General features: G+C 38.3%; 1 protein-coding gene across 1 annotated transcript in view; it reads left to right on the top strand.

The window, feature by feature from the left end:
• Positions 1–16912, top strand: part of RIMS1 (regulating synaptic membrane exocytosis 1) — a 342135-nt gene that overhangs the window by 296958 nt on the left and 28265 nt on the right. The window contains 1 exon segment of the mRNA XM_030034563.2: positions 64–296. Coding sequence (XP_029890423.1) covers positions 64–296 — 233 coding nt within the window.

Here is a 16912-nt window from a genome sequence, read left to right as displayed (position 1 = left end):
AGGTTTTTGGAAATGCTGTTACACAGACAAATTAACATGTTTGTTTTTACTTTGTAACTGTAGTACATTTACTCCTAAAATGCAAGGCAGACGGATGGGGACTTCAGGGAGAATCACTAAGAGCACAAGTGTGAGCGGAGAGATGTATAAGCTGGAGCACAATGACGGGAGTCAGTCGGACACGGCTGTCGGCACGGTTGGAACAGGTGGGAAGAAAAGGCGTTCCAGCCTTAGTGCCAAAGTGGTTGCCATAGTATCTCGAAGGAGCAGAAGCACATCTCAACTTAGCCAAACAGGTGAGTGAGACACGCTTTCCTGGTCGGAAACAGGACTCTCACCAAACGTGGTTTACCATTATTTCATCTGTGGCATCTGTGTTACATGTATATGGATATAGACCACTCGGGAGAGAAGATTTTCCAGCTGTGAATAAATTTCTGAGATATTAATTTTCTTTGATCGTTAGGCATCTGCAAGAAACAATATACAAATGCCTTTTAGAATATGTACCATAACAACTTTCTGTCCTGATCAATGATGTTTTTATCTCTTAGAAGCCTTGCTTACAGGTAGGCAAGGAAATGCAAAGACACATGTGTGGCTATCAACAGTGGATAATGGTTTGGCTAAGAGCAGCTTTTTATGTATAGGAAATTTCTTCTAGCGCAAGAGTTGAGTACGAATGGGGGAATTGAAATCTGAGCAAACGAATGGCAGTTATGTAACTTGGATAAAAGGTTGTACCTGTAGTGGCAAAAAATATGTTTTTACAAACTACCTTTGACTTCTTAGGCAAGAGTAAATCCAATATTTTTTGGTTAAAAACAACACTGGCAAATTGGGGTCAGTGATTTCAGATAAATTAAAAAAACAGCATGATGCTTCATTAGGAACATAAGACTTCCAACTCTTTATTGCGACTTCAGAAATCTTAAAAGCTTCATATCTGCACAGCCTGAAGGAACAAAAGCTCGTACAGAAAGATACAAAAGGGAAAAAAAAAAAAAAAATGTTTTAAAGTCCCTGTCCTGCTCCTATTGAGCCCCAGTGAAGACTTTTGCTCTTGTCTTCAGCGGGAGCAGGACCTGGCCCTAAGGGTTCTTTCTTACTAAAAGAAGGGAAAAAAGAGGAAAAGCTTCAGCCTAGCATAGAATGTACGCGTATGGCAGCATTCCTCTCACATAGTCAGGGTAATCTAAACGAAGGTAAGTAACAATATTATTTATTTATATCATCAAATATCTCACCCTTTTCCCTTGGTTTTCTTTTTTTGCCAGATGAGCAGTAGAAATGATTCTTTCAAAATGTAAAGCTGTGTCAGCTTTAACAAAAAGATTGTCATACTTTTCTACACTACTCATTTATTAATTTTAAGCCAGAAAGCATATAATCATGCAGTTGGACCAAATGATAGATGTAGTAGGCGTATTTGAAGCCCAGAACTGTAATTAATAGTGTTGCTCGAAAATGCACTCTGCCTGAATATTAGACTAGAATATAGATAGTTGTGTAGGCTAAGTTGCTATTTTAGATGCATCAGAATCAATGACATGCTCTTAAAGTAATAAAAAGTGGTATTGTATTATAGAAAGGATTTTAGATTCACGTTTTACTCCACTTACTATAAAGAACAAAATATTTTAAGTATTTTAAAGAATGTTTTTGTGGTTTGATCTGGCGTTCCTTTCTAGCTCCTAAATCTTACTGAAATAGGAATTGCTGTGACAGAGCAAGTCTTTGCTCCATCTTACTCAGTAGTCCAGCTCTGACCAGGAACCAGGGCTGTATGCCTAAAAGGAAGGCACAGGGGGCTACCAAAGAGACAACGATTTGCTTGGCATGAGCCCTAACTCACTCTTCTCAGTGAAGTTATTTACTAACTTAAAATCTAAACTGTGACTTCCAAACACTTCTCAGCATTATCTGTTTAAAGCTCAGATGTTTCCATTCTTCATAGAAAGATACTATAGCTCTCCAAATTTTGCTTGGCATAAATTCCAAAACAACAGGAATTTTGCAAGGAATGGAGCACCTAAAGTTATAATGAAACTCAAACAGCAAATCAAATATGAAAAGTATGATTATGATTGTAAAACAGAGTTGAGAATGATATTTACTTTGCCTTACTGTGGCTCAGGCAAACAGCACAATCTGTGGTCTAAGCAGAGCAAATAAAATGTGACATGTTTTGTCAGTCAATATTTTTTTAGTTAAATTATGTCAGAAATCGTTGAATTGAATTAATGCATTTTTTAGGACAATATACACAAGAGACTTGATAGGTTTTCCAAAGAAAATCCACTGCTGAAGACTAAATACTCATTCCCTAAATCAGGGACCCACTGTCCTTCCTTCCTGTAGTGTACAAGAGGGGAGGAGAAGTCTAAAAAGGTCTAATTAATTTTAATGTGTTGTGCCTGAGTAACTTAATAATGTCTCCACTATTGAGAATTAAAAAAAAAAAAAAAAAAATCTGTTTTGACAATATAATATAAATTAGGTCCTTAACATTGATTATGTAAAAATTGGTTCTAATAGCCAAATTCTGAAGTTTTAAAACTGGGGTGGAGGTGTATGGGCCGCCAAAAATTGGTGCCAGGTATGAACTTCTGCTACAGATCCTCAGTAACTGAAGGTGTGCTGTTGACACAGAGCATGTATTTTAAAGGAAGTATAAAAAATACAGAAATGTATGTGTAGCCTCCACAGTTTTTCCTGAACTGGTCAGTTCAAAATTTTTTTTCCTATGACTTGCATGATTGTAAGTCAGGTACACGTGACATATATAGTTATTTGTTTCTGAAAACTCAAAATAGAAGATCAGAAATAAAACAAAAGGTCAGATATTTCTTGAAAATCAGAGGTTCCTTACTTTTGTGGAACATGTAGATCTGAAACGCTAGTTTACTACTGTCTTCAAAACCAGTAAAATTAACTTCCATCTTGCTTTTTCTCATTTGAAGAAATGTTCAATGAGGGCTGAATTTGACTTGTTTTAGGTACTTATTGCTTTAAGCATACTGCATGGGTTTAATCTTATAGAAAAATAGAAGTGGTGTGTATGAAACTGCTACTAAGTAGCTGTTATTTCTGAGAGTTGATTTTCTTTTCATTTGGAAAAGGGGTGGGTGTGAGACTGTGTATGCATGTATGTGTCTGTATATACCCACGGACCTCTTTGCATATATGGGGCAGATCCACTTGCATGTTAGATTTAGAAGGACCAGTAATCACATTATTTTGTGCACCCTTCTTCAGTGCTTTTAAAAATATTTATTCTGAATATGTGCCTTATAAGATTGTCAGTGAAAGAATCGGGTTTTATTTTTATGTAAATCTGCAAGGCAAAGTATGTATTTCTGCTGCACCTGCCTTTTGATTATGTTTAAGATTTCATAATACTTTTAGTAACTGTTCATTGAAATAACAAAATCCTTACTTACTGTGGTTTGTTCATTGTGCCCACAAATTGGATAGATTTTATAGTCCATCAGAAAAAGCTTGTAATCTTCTGGCAGTATTCCTAATGAAAACCCAGCTCTGCTTATGCTATCGCAGTTAAAAAAAAGAAAAAAAAAGAAAAAGGAAAAAAAAAAAAAAGGAAACCCCCCAGCAAGGCCACAGAAGAATGAAAATAGCTCCAGGCATGTTCTGTACAGTTTTAGTTACACTCCAACTTTTCTAGCTTTCTTTACCAGCCTAATTTTTGTAAATAAATATATACATATATACAAAATAAATATATAGCTGCAGATTTTCTAAATAATTACAGCAACTAAGTTTAAATCATAGGAAAATGATAGGAAAATAGATTATGATAGGAAATCATCATCTATTGTCTTGATTTTGTGATACAACACCCTGTTCCCCTACAGATATATTATAGTTTCCTGATCAATGAGTGACTGAGGGCAGTATTGATCATACTGCATTTGGATTTGGGGTTCTGGGTTCATTTTGAAAGAGATAAAAACTGCTGCCATAGGAGGAAAGAGTTTTATTACAGAATTTATACCTTAATAGAGACATAATAGTGCATTACAAAGTGGATGGAAGTAATGGTAGGGGTATCACCAGTGAGATGAGTTCTGGAGAAAAGGAAAAGCTCAATCTCAGATACACACAAGTATTCCCATCCCTGGATCCATGCAGAGGTGTGTATTAAGAAGGCGAAAGGATTCCTCCCTTCTGCTTTCTAACCCCTGGTCAGCAGACAGGGGTTCAGAAAGATCATCTGCTAATAGGAGCACACTTTTCTTCTTCTTTTTAAGTGCTAACAGTGCTTTGCAACCATTCTGACACTATATCTTCACCATCTTGCTATCAGAGATTTGGTGGTGTCACATCTCTGTGACGTATTCAGCCTGATGGAATTACCTGTGGGTCAGCAAGACAGGTTTTTCTCTTTAAGGCAAATGGACAGGATGGCTGGCTGTGTTTTTGTTTGGTTTGTTGAAGGACTTACTTAGAGTATTTTCATTCTCTAGCCACTTCTAATGGGGGCCAACTTTTCTGTCAAAAGCACTGAGAGTAAGAGTTTAAAAGGAATTACAAAATAATTTGGGAGTGTTTACTGAAGATATCCAAAACATGATAAGCAGTACAGATAGAAAGACTGAAAATACCAGCTTTGAGATAAATATGAACAAAACTACCTGCGATGCGACTGGTGAGCCTTTTGACACATGGGCTCTATGTTTTCCAAATACGAGTTTTTTGAGACTACTTTTATTTTCCAAGGTGCTCAACACCATTAACGTCAGTATTCTGACTAGTTCTCCATTGACACTGCTTGAGGAACGTTAGTGATCTCATATAAGACAAAGGTGAGACTTTGCCTGGGTTATTGTATCTTGTTCCCACTACTGTCTCAAAACAGAGCAGAAGAGATGCAGAGGAGAGCTAAGGAGCTTGGAAAAGCAGGGAGCTTGTCCAGTCCCACATTACACTGATATCGGGTCATTTTTCTAAATGGAAATACCTTGCCATGTTTGTGGTATGAACCAAAATGAGATGTTTCTACATAAGAACCAAAGTTACTTGCTGTCAATCTCCTGTTTGTGAAGTTTAACGTCAATAACCTGAAATGAAGCCATAGGCATTAACATTTCAGAGGGAGGTTACGTACTGTGAAGTGGAGCTGAAATCAAGTATTGTCACAAGGTGAAAACAGAGTGAAAAAAGACTCTGTTCACTTATGTGCATCTGTGAACTGGATACTTGGAAGGAATGTTTAAGTGTCTGATTGTTTCACTCAGGAAGTAACTGGCAACCTGAACAAAACCACATGAGAATCTTATAACGTATTTCCCTATGTAAAAATAGCACACGTCCTCACATGGAATTCCCTGCTATGGTGTATTTTCTGTAATTTCTGGTAATTTTCTCATTAAAGAAGTGGCTTTCTGTATATTCTTTTGAATTAAATTCCAAATTCCCAATTGCAGAAATGATACTGTCATGTAAGTGAAGAAATTTTCATTGAGCACTGAAGTCCTGATAATCTTGTACTCCACAGTACAGCTGTGCTCCTTTCGGGTGCTCACTCTAGCTTTAAGAACACTCCTTCTTCATCTGGTTGACTGCCCCACATTTCACCTTCCAAGACTGATCTTAAGAAGGCTTTCTCTCATGGTTTTGTAGAATGACTGAAGTTTAGGTAAACATTTAGAAAAGACAACCCCATCCCTTACACAAAATGTCCTCTAGTGGTGGAGAATATGCTGGTTCACTGGAGGGACTTAGTGACTGTTAGCAAGCACCGCTATGCTGTGGTAAAAATAACACTGCCTGGGAAACATGGAAATTAAACAGAGTAAAGCAATCTTCCAGGCTCGGAGCTACATCGTTTCAGCGTAGACACTGCTAGAAAAAAAAAAATCTCAGTTTTTCATTTTCACAGTCTTTGGTAATGCCAACAGGGGTAATTTTCTGTCCATCCTTGTAGTAATTTTATGATACAACAAGAGATTTCATAGAGGTCTAGATAGTATGGACAGATAAAGCAGATAATAAATCAGAAATAAAATAGCTGGAGGGTGGAGGCCTTTGGGATAATGAGGGGTAGTTTGTTGTCTTTCTTGAGAAAGCAATTGCTTCTTTCCAGAATTTTGTTACTTTTTTACAAGGGTCATGATAACCTTTTCTTGCAGTGGTCAGGCTTTGTTTTTTTTCACATTTCATTTTGATTGATTGAGTCTCAATTATAAACAATGCAAGGATGCATTTCTGAGCATGTTTCTTTTACCTCATAACCTCTGAGTTTATGTTTTTATTACTGTAGTGAAAGAAGTTGTGCTTATTTAAAAATTTGCATTTATTTGATAAGAAAACTGAGTGCTAGACAAAAGTTCAAAAGACTTATTTTATCTAGACTTCAGTAAATCACCTATTATTATTATTAAACTGGATGGAAAGCATGGCGATCAGTAGGAAATACTGGAAGTCGGGAAGAAACTGGTTAGGGAGGAGGCATCAGCTGGTTTTATTAAAACAAGAGCCAGAGAGTGCTTACTGTTTGAGTTTCTAAGACAAAAACCACAGGCAGGTCTCGTTAATATTTTAATGAGAGGTAGTGTGTATGCTGCTAGAATATGCTAATGATACTGGTTTGGAAAGTATGTCACTTCCAGGCGATATAGAGGAAGAACTGATGAACATGAGGACTAGAATAATAGAACTCAGATAAAATGTGGTAATGCAGATTGCAATATTATTCCTTTCAGAATGACTAATGAAAATTTCCAGATGCAGTCTGGGAGCTCTGTCATCTAGAAAAAAACAGGAGGAGGAGGAAGACGTGCGTATAATAAAAATCACAGAATGAATATAAGCTATGTATGAGATCTGGCCAGGGAAAAGGCAAATGCTACCCTGGGGGCATCAAGCGAGGTGTTTCCTTGGAGAGCAAAGAAAATGTTAACGTCATTGAATGAGGCCCCACTGACAGCTCACCTGGAATACTGGTCGCTCAGCGTTCAAGAAAATGAATGCTGGATGTTTGTGGGAATCGAGACGTTGAAGGATGATTTATTGCCTGATTTGTTCAGCCTATAAAAGTGAAGGTTGAACAGGGATATGATTGTTCTGTGAGAATGCAATGAGGGTAAACATCCAAAAGGCAGAAGAGTTTTTGAAGCTAAGGGGCAAGGCCATCAGAAACTGTGGTATAAGAACAAACAGGTGTAAATTAGTTACGAATAAATTTTGTATTTGTCTCAAAATTACAATAAAGTTTCTAACAATCAGAACAGAGAGAGGGGTAGCTTAAACCTTTCAAAGCATTTAGCATGCTAGGGATGAAAAAGCTCTTTTTTTGTTTCTTATCTAGCATAATATCCCATTGCTGTTTTCATAGGATTTGTTTTCTGATACTGTTCTTTTGTAGTAGCATCTCCTGTTCATCCAGACAAAATGCTACAAGATCCCTAATTTTCTAACGGTAGATTCAGAAAATTATCTTGGAAGTCAGAATGACCATGAGTCTTACAGCTATACAGTTACCCCGCAGGTTTAGTTTAGTCTTCTGGAATTCAGCTGTTGTTCACTGTGTTGTAGAGGAGCATTTCCAAGGATTTGCTTGCACTGGGCATTTACCTCTGCAGGAATGCCTAGCATTTACACGTGAGCTTCCTTACCTACAGATACCTCCGTTTTGTTATCTTAAGTCTGCACGCTTTGCAAATCTTTTCCTTAACGTTAGACTGCGTGTACTTGAAAAGTAACTTTCTGCAGCCCAGCAGAAGTCTGGTGGTCCGTCCTGCAGCTCACTCAGTAGCCTTGTTTGGCTGTTGGGTATTATTTCTGTGAGAGTCTTTCCTATCCGGGTTGTTATTTTTCCCAGAGCAGGGCATTAGAGCTTGCTTTGCATAGTTGTGGTGATCTATGAGGACAACGGCTCTGTTGCACAAAAAGAATGGAGGGAGATTGACGTTAAGATGGATTTCTCTTTTCGGCCGATCTAAAAAAAGTCTGTAGTGCAGCAGCAGGGATGGTGGTGGTGGGTGACAGGATCTGGGCACTAAACCTGACACCCTGGCAGCAGAGAGCAGCAGGTCCCCTTGGACCCAGCAAAAGCTTCGTACTCATCCTGCGCGCACCCAAATGTTTCTGCAGCAGGAGGGGGGAAACGAACCAATGGATGAAGAATAGTACTAAAGACGAAGCAAAAGACCTGCTTATTTTTGTAAGAGGAACTCTTTGTTCTAGTAATGATACTTAATTCTTTGAAACCATTGAGTGAATGTAAGCATGTTCTCTTTTATTTACTGTTGCGGTCTAGCTGAGGAATTCACTACCCTTAATAGAAACATAATTCAGTTCCAGTTACTCATCTTCCAAAAGATTTCCTAATAAGGGCTAGTATTTTCAAACACAGTTCCGCCGCTCTGTTGAGTTAGTGTTACATGTGGCTCTTTTCCTTTTTCCTGAAACATAAATTTTGACTGTCTCCTGTTATGTAGTTAGTCGACTTGTACTCAAAAACATTCATTTGCTTTTCTGTGTATTTGCATTTTCTCCCTAGATTTTTTAACAGCGATATTACAGCAGTAATAACTGTACTTTGGGCTATTTCCAATATATAATTAGTGTGGGGCTTAGGAGAATTTGTTCCTTTCCAGAAGTATAATCTTGATTTTAGCTAAGCTATGACATACGTGTCTTGTAGAACTAGACTTGTAGAATTTCAAAATAAGCCAAATGTATTTAATAAGTGTAGCTTCACTGTTATGTTTCTATTGTTTTTTTATGAAATGTTTTATAGAAAGACCTACTGATAATTCTATTTAACTAAGCTTTGTTTAAAGAGGATTTTTATTTGCTTTTTCATCTGATTCACACTGCATTCACAAGTTTTATTTTGTGCAAGTATAAACACTGAGCTGAAATATCAAAATTATGACAGAAAAAGGAAATAGAGCGATGCCAAAGTACTATCAAGAGGGGAAAAAAGTCTACTATCTTCACATTAAACATTTCTACATAAATACCTATATGTAAGAGAATGTCAGCCTTAAACTTGAATTCTATTACCCTTCATATGCTTCTTGCCTGATCAGGGACACAGTTTCTGGCTTTCTGGAACTTGTGGGATTTTGTAGAAAGGTTTGGAGTACCTGCAGTCATCCAGAGGAAAAATACTCTCATTCTGTGGCACAGGAATGAATTCCTGTCTTACAGAAGAATAAAGCCCCCTTTTTTTAGAGTCCGGTGATCTAGCTTAATTTTGATAGACGTGAAATTATTTTTTTTTTCCTTTCCAAAGCAGTCCTTTTCTTACCTAACATAAACTTTTATTTTCATTTGAATGAGATAGCCTGTTCAGCATGAAACAACTCATTCAATTTTTTAGTATGGATTTGGGAGCTCGGGCTATCTAGTTTAAAACTGGAAAGAACAGAAATAGCTGGATCTGCAGTAGTTCCTTCACAGGGTTGTTCCAAGCATCTAGATGAAGTTTGGGGCAGAACTGACTTGTCGTATACAATTGTCTACTCAAATGACTGCTCAAGACTGTTAATGTCACCATTTTTTGTCAAATTTTGCAGATTCTCACACTATGGCCTTTTCCCTGATACTTTTAGTAAATGCAACACAGAGTTCCAGAGAGCAGATCAAAATATTTCATAGAAAGAGAAATTTTGAAATCTGGCCAGTACATGGCAGTATTTCTTACAAACCTTTTATGGTATTATTGTTCTTATGTAACTGAAGAATTTGCAATAATTTGAAAAAAGTTTTAAAACTATTCTTAATTCTTCCCCACAAACACACAACTGAAATTTTCTTTGCACTGTTTTATAGATCACCTTTAATATTTTGCTTGCTTGCTTGTAGCTTCAGTGTAGCTACAGTCAAGGACAAAGTGAGTCTTTGCATCTAAATATGGACTGAGATTCTTCTTTGATTCCAGCACAGTATTTCAAATATGAATATTATATCTCTAAATCCATTCTGGGCAAGAAATGATTTAATTCTGGATCTTTTAGAAAATAAACCTGAGTTTTCAAAATCTTGAATTTTTTTTATAAAACTTTTATAAAAATGTGTGGTAATCATATATTTGATGATAAAATACTGGTGGGCTGAGTTTAAAAAAAGTGCATTTAGCTGAATGCAAAGGAGCATTAGATTCAGAGACACTGTTTTCATCTTATTTAGCACTTTTACATGTGAACATGAAGATGAGCTTTGAGGGATTTTTCAGTATTTTTTTTGGCTAGGAATAGAACTGTTAGCAACAGAATCCAAAGGAAAAGCAGTAAACCTAACCTAAGACAAAAAGGAGGATCAACAGGTGTTTTTAAGGGATTTGCAAGGATAATAATGATCATCATCATAATAGTAAAGCTTGCTGCTTTTATTGCAGCTGATGATGTTAATGTATTTATAAAAAACCCGTATACATATCTATAAAGTTACTAATAGAGTCTGCAATACAGATAATGGCCCTTAGATACTCTGAATTGCATATCATAAGTAATGAAGTATGCAGTAAAATTATGAAAAAATGTTCATAGGATTTTTTTTTTTAAAAATAAGTTTCAAGTTTTTTGACAAGTCATTAAGTTGGATGCAAAACTATTTCAATTCTAACAGCTTACGATGTCCATCTTGAAAGGACACAATTCAGCTTGAGTATTTCCTTAAATATGAATAAATATGAATGACATTTTAAAACAAATGCTGACAGCATCAGATAGAGCAGGTATCGGTTCACAAACCATTTCAGTGTTGCCGAATCTCCTTTTTTTTTTTTTTTTTTTTCTGAAAAAAAAATCCAGCTCTCCCTCCTCCAATACTTTTTACAGATCATGAAGGGAGGTTGAGTTCAGCTGGCTGAGACCCAGGTAACAGCAGCATTGCAGGACAGGAGAGGGCAGATGATAAACGAGGACAGTCGCTGGCCTTGTTCCCACATGCATCAGTCTGGCAGCATATCTGCTAGCCAGGGCTATTGGCCAGTCCAGTGTTGACTTTGTTTCCAAGAAGAGAAGGAGCCGCAGTCTAACGTAAACTGTGTGACAACGGAATTTGATCTCTGGTTGTATAACATTTCTTGCCCAGAGTCCCCTCCCTGCTTTAGATGGCATGTCAATTAAATTAACATAAGTAATAACCACTTTGGCAAGTCTTAAAATAGGACAAAGGTAGAAGAGATGAAAATGAGCACATCATATTACTCGCTAGTCCAAACTCGCTTCCTGCCAACCAATCTGATACGCAAAGAGAAGGGAGAAAAAAGGGACTGAGGCCCCCGATGGATTTCTGCTCCTTCAGAACAAAGCTCGGCTCTTCAGTGGCGTCCGCTTGCACTTCGTGTGCGAACGCTGCTCGTGGGCACAAGAGCTGACTGCTCTCTGTGCACGTGGCTGACTTTCATCAAAACATACCAGGCATGATTTCTTTTTAAGGAAAGCAGAGACTAGTGAGAATTTAACAGAGGTTTCTATTTGACAATTTTTTCTATTTTTACAGTATCTTTTCTTTTTCCTTTGTGCTGGTATTTCAAGTGTTTAAATTAAACTTTCAGTGATTTTTAGGCACTCCATTTGACTAGCCAGTTTGTTGCATCTGCTAATTTTCTTCAAATTGCCAAGAAAAGACAAAGAAAAAAAACAGCCTAGGAAGTTAGCGAAGTTGGGATCTCTAAGTCATTGGCATGTTGTCAAAGTGCAAATATTTTTATCAACTGTGGCATATGTTTACAGTTTCATCAGCATTTTGAATGTTGTGCCAGCCTTTCTTTAGTTTGCTAAACATTTTAGAATGTGATGTTCCTATAACTTCCAAAAAGGGACCGATAGTGTAAAATGTTAAGTTTGTTTAAATCTGTATTGATTTCCATTGCATTGTTAGGTGCTACGTATATCAGTTACTTGGTATAACTTACTCTAAGGCATGAAAATACTGTGCAGTATTGAAGTTGAATTACTGTTTCCTGTTGTACAGACCTCAATATAGTTAGTTACTTAGACCAAACAGTACGTGTTGGCTCTATATATCCTCAGGTCTCTGTTGGAAGGTTCATCCCTGAACTTGCCTGAATTTACTAAAATTTGACAATCTGTTTAGATTTTCAGACTGAAGTCTGCAAATATTTAAGTGCAGTGTCATAGACTTAAGACATTCAAAGGACTGAAAGAGTAAACTACAGTATTTTTTTTCGGTGATCTGTTGTGTGTTTATCCTCATAAGTTACCTGAGAATTGCTTTGAAATTACTTAGTATTTATAAAAGTCCTTGATGCTCACAGACAGACACTCATATATGGTTTATTTCATTTACTCACATAATCATTTTTCATATTGCAAAAGTTCGGTTTCTGGTGCCTGATAGCTTCAAAAGCATTGCTTTACAAGAAATCTTAGAAATGAGATGTTTTCCTTCTGGGAAGCTCTAGATGTCTGGCAATCCCAGCAGAAATTCCCGGTGTTTGACCAGTCAGAATTGGCCACCCATTCCTGCTAGATTCTGAAAAATGCAAGATTTGATATTACTAAAGAAAGAAACCAAGGCAGGAGAGTCCGTATGAGAAGGCAATGTGAGATACTGCCTCTTCGCACTGTCAGTACAGAGGAGAAACCTGTTTTACTCTCCTTCGAGCACTCTTGCTGCCTCCTCTCCAGTTTCCTCATTTACTTCTGTGATTTGTGAAGCACAGGAGTTCCGTGGTTAGATAAGATAGGGTGGCTGCCCAAAACAGACACCCAGCATCTGTTTTTGAAGCTTGGGTTAACTGGGTGACTGACTTCGATATTAAATGGTGCTTGTAAAATATAAGTGTGAAACAGTATTGAAAGTTGTTTCTTTTTAGTGGTGGCTTTTGTGCCTTTGGGATAAAAACCGATATCTCGGGAGTGCATTTATTCATGATGATTTCTCTGGTCTCAGAACAGAACTTGTCAGATTGACAAGTTATCTTAACGCAGGTATATGCAAATGGGTTTCCTGTTTATAAAGCAGGTTAAGGGAGGAATCTCACGGCTGCTGTTTTGATTAGTTTTGCTTTCACGTGGCTGTTGCTGGCTTTATTTATAGCTCTGCCATTTGATTAGATTTGATGGTGCTAAGTGTTCTCTCTCAGAGCGTGGCCAGACTGAAACACTGAATTAGGTATAGATGTGACCCAGGATTTATGTATAAAAGTAAATCGGTTTTACCCATCACTCTCCCTTTGAAAATTATCCTACTAACCCTCTTTTCTCCTGCCTGAGCAGCTCTTTTCGAGAGTTCATGGTCAGGGCAGGGTGGGGGGATTTCTTTGACAAGGCTCATCTGCTTGCTTCAGTCTGGACTCCAAAGTGGCTAAAATGTTAATAGGGGAGGATGTTCAAGTGGCATTGAAAACAAACTCCAGGGTGTGTACACAGCGGGGTTGGCTTGGTTTTTTGCATACTGAAAGTATTCTGTTGAAGTTTAGTATTTATTGTTATTGATAGGAAAGGGATAGTTTACCAGGAGAACATTTCGAGTTGTCTCCACCTTAGAGGCATACCATGGTAGGAACCGGGTGGTTCTGCCTCGGCAGAGGTGCTCCACAGCACTGTGAAGTGGTCACTTAAGAAAGGTCACACACAGGATCCGATTAATGTAGTAACCAAACTCTTTCTCTGGAGTCTCCGTAATGGCCCTTGTGAGGCACTGCCGCTCCAAGAGTTGGGTGTGACAGAACCGAGTTGCATTTGTATTGCACTTAGTTCTCCTCTGATGTGAAAAAGATGCACAGTTCTGGCAACAGGCTCATATCACAGCAGGAAGAGAGCTGTCATCTCTAGCATGGGTTGGAACAGGCAACTTTTGATATATTTATGCAGGGATTATAGAGCCAGGTCGGGACTTAGCTCTTGACAGATGAGCCATTGTCATTGACTGGGGAATCCAGGAGAAAAAGTGACTGAGAAGGTGACAGAAACTGTGGTGCGTTTGAGTAGGAGTTCACAGTTTTACTTTAACAGCACTTACATAGCTGCAAATACAGTTACATTTATTTTTGTTCAGGCAGCATTTTTATGCTCCATGCCTGGGTACAGGCCTTTACCCTATACTCTGCTTCAAGAGGGTAGACATGTTTATGGCCAGCTTGGGAACAATGGCAAGAAATTCGATGGGATCCCCAAATTCCTCTTTTAGCCAAGGTTCGGGCTTTCCCAGTCTGCCTCAGTAGTTTCTGGTCCAAAGTTTGCCCATGGCCAAAATCCCAGGTCCATTAAATTGTCTTGCATTTATTTTGGAGCCTTTGTTTTTAAACATCTGACCATGTTCCCGAAATATTCAGAAGAGTGACTCTTCACAGTAACCACCTCCAGATTGGAACAGGCTACTGCAATACCAGTTAAAGTTCACTGACTTGGGCAGGGGGATGCTCTGAAGAGGGCAAAAAGCCCCTCTCCAGTCCTTGTTGTTGTGGCCCAGGAACAAATCTTCCTGTGCAAATGCTGGTGACTGAATATTTGACGTCATGGATTGTTTCATTTACCTGGTGCCGTTTTATTGCATGTGGCAGCTGCTTTCATTGCTTTACTTGCTCTGGATCAAAAAAAAAAAAAAAAATCTGGGGCTGCATCTAGAAAAACTTGAGCACAAATCTTCCAGCCACTAATTCCCACTTATTGCGCTTATCTCTTCAAGGAATCCCATATGTCCGCGTCTCTCACATCATGCTTTTTCAATACACCGATATGGTACGAGCTGTACGTCAGGAGCTGGAGAGGGATTGTGGGATAGAGAGGGGGAACCCTGCCACTGACAACTAGAGAGGCACCGTTCCTCAAAGAAGCAGACCAGGAGCCGTAATCACGAGTGGGATTAGTCTGAGCAAGTGTAGGTGTCCACGGAGTAGCTGTCAGTTCATCACTTTCTTTCTAGGCAGCAAAGGTGCACTTCTGCGCATGGCTTATCCATCCTCAAATAAATACCTGAGACAGCAAAAATGAACTGCACCCTAAAATATCTGTTTCTCTCTATACGCTCTAAAAGGAGTCTGGCACGACTAGCTCCAGTACAGCATCGACAGACACGTAAAATTCCCTTCTGCTCCCAGCCTTTGCCTTGGTTCCCCCTCAAAGGCCGGCAGTAGCAAGGGCTTCGGCTGCCCCAATCCTTCATCTCCTGTAGCTGAACCCTGCAAGGTTTTCTGTTGCCGCTCTTGCACAGAGGAGAGGCACACGGCAGAGTTGCCTGGATAGAAGAGGTCTTACTTCAGAAATGACCCAGCTGCTGAGCTACCAAAATACAGACTTTCTTGTTCTTGCAGCTTGGCGTGCAATAGGCAAACTGTGTCGCAGCACTGGGTTTGATCCTCATCTAGCTGCAAAGTTCAAATTACAAATTCAAGAGCGCCTTTGGCACACTTACAATGAAATTACCACTTTTTAAAGAGGGTGTATTTTTTCACTGGTACAACTGACTTAAGTTTTCTGATGCTATTTTTGTAGGAGATCAGATAATGTTCTTACTAAGATGGAGTAATTCTCTACCTTGTAAGCAGTTTCTCTCATTTGCTCTGCTGATTGCTCAGCATCCGTAAGAGTGGCAGGATTTGGTTGCAGATGTGAAGTCAGAGTTTTCTAAGTCTCTGTGTGAATGCTAATCAAGAGTTACATATATATGTGTGCCTATTTTATATTTTTTTATTAATTGTTTGCATGAAGGAAGCCATTAATATGTTTATATAAAGGATAGTGAGATTGTCAGCCTCAGAAGAAAAGTACTGCCATGAAAAGCCTTTAAGAAGTCTACTGGTTAATTGTTCTACATGTGATCAAATCAGAAGAAATAAGGGAAGGCAGTTTTAGGTCTGATGATCTCCTTAACTATCTTACCTTTTCTGATAAGCAAATGCCATCATCAGAACTAACACTATGTAATTGGTATAAATCTTTCCAGTCAAACCAAAAATCGAATCACCATGTAGATGGAAATGACACAGTGAATTGTAATTTTATTGTAACTTTAATTAGTTGCACTGTCAGCACAACTGTCATGATTCAAGCCTTTCATACATTGTCATCAATCAAGCATAATATGTAATAACAGCATTGTCCTGTGATACCTTGTTTATGATGAAAATGTAAGTACTTTCACTAATAATATTCTTTTTTCAGTGTACCATTAACACAAACACAACTTTTTTCTATTATGTGACACTGCCAGTTTCTACAAGCTGGGAATATGATAATGCTTTTAGTCTTCAAAGGGCAATCGGAGAGCACAGCAAGCCGCAATGTGCTGTTATTCATCTAGTGCTGCCATGTGTTTGGTGCTGGTATAATAAGCAGTAAATACGCTATCTTAGTTTTACGGCATGGCGGGGGGGGCGGGGAAACTCTTATATGTTAATGCTTTTATTGATAATATGCTTCTTTATTATCATATTAATATTACTTTTCACATATAATTGCAAATAGTCTGTTGCTGAAAGAGCAAAAATATTTGGACAACATGAACTTGAGTTAGAAGTGAGGAAGAGAAACAGTGAGGCAAATCAAATGTCCAGCTGGATCAGTGGTTGCTCCCAAAAGGAGGGCTGAATGATGTCAGCTTAGGGTGACAGGTAGGACTTCTGGCTTTTTTCTCATCTTTTACTCTCTGTCTGTGTTCACGTGGTACCCATCACTACAATATTGGCAGTACTTACGACAGAAGCGGTGTGCCATAGAGAACTAGGATCATCAGTGGTTTATAAAAGAACTGTGAATGAAATGAGGTTGCAAAACTGAGAAGTGAACCTTGATGCTTTGCATCGCAGCATTCCTTTTTCACTTAAAGGCTTTCCTTCCTCCCACAGGCACGCTAGTCGGCATGTTACGTACACAGGCTATTTGTCTTTATGCATAAAAAGTCCTCTTTGTTGGTGGGATATGCTTATTTTTAAGAAATCAATTGCTCCTGAGAGCTTGTTGCTGAAAAA

Source organism: Aquila chrysaetos, chromosome 2, assembly GCF_900496995.4.
Source record: "Aquila chrysaetos chrysaetos chromosome 2, bAquChr1.4, whole genome shotgun sequence".
NCBI classification, from domain to species: Eukaryota; Metazoa; Chordata; class Aves; order Accipitriformes; family Accipitridae; genus Aquila; species Aquila chrysaetos.
Note: the sequence above shows the minus strand (reverse complement) of the source record. Positions and strands in the feature narration are given on the sequence as shown.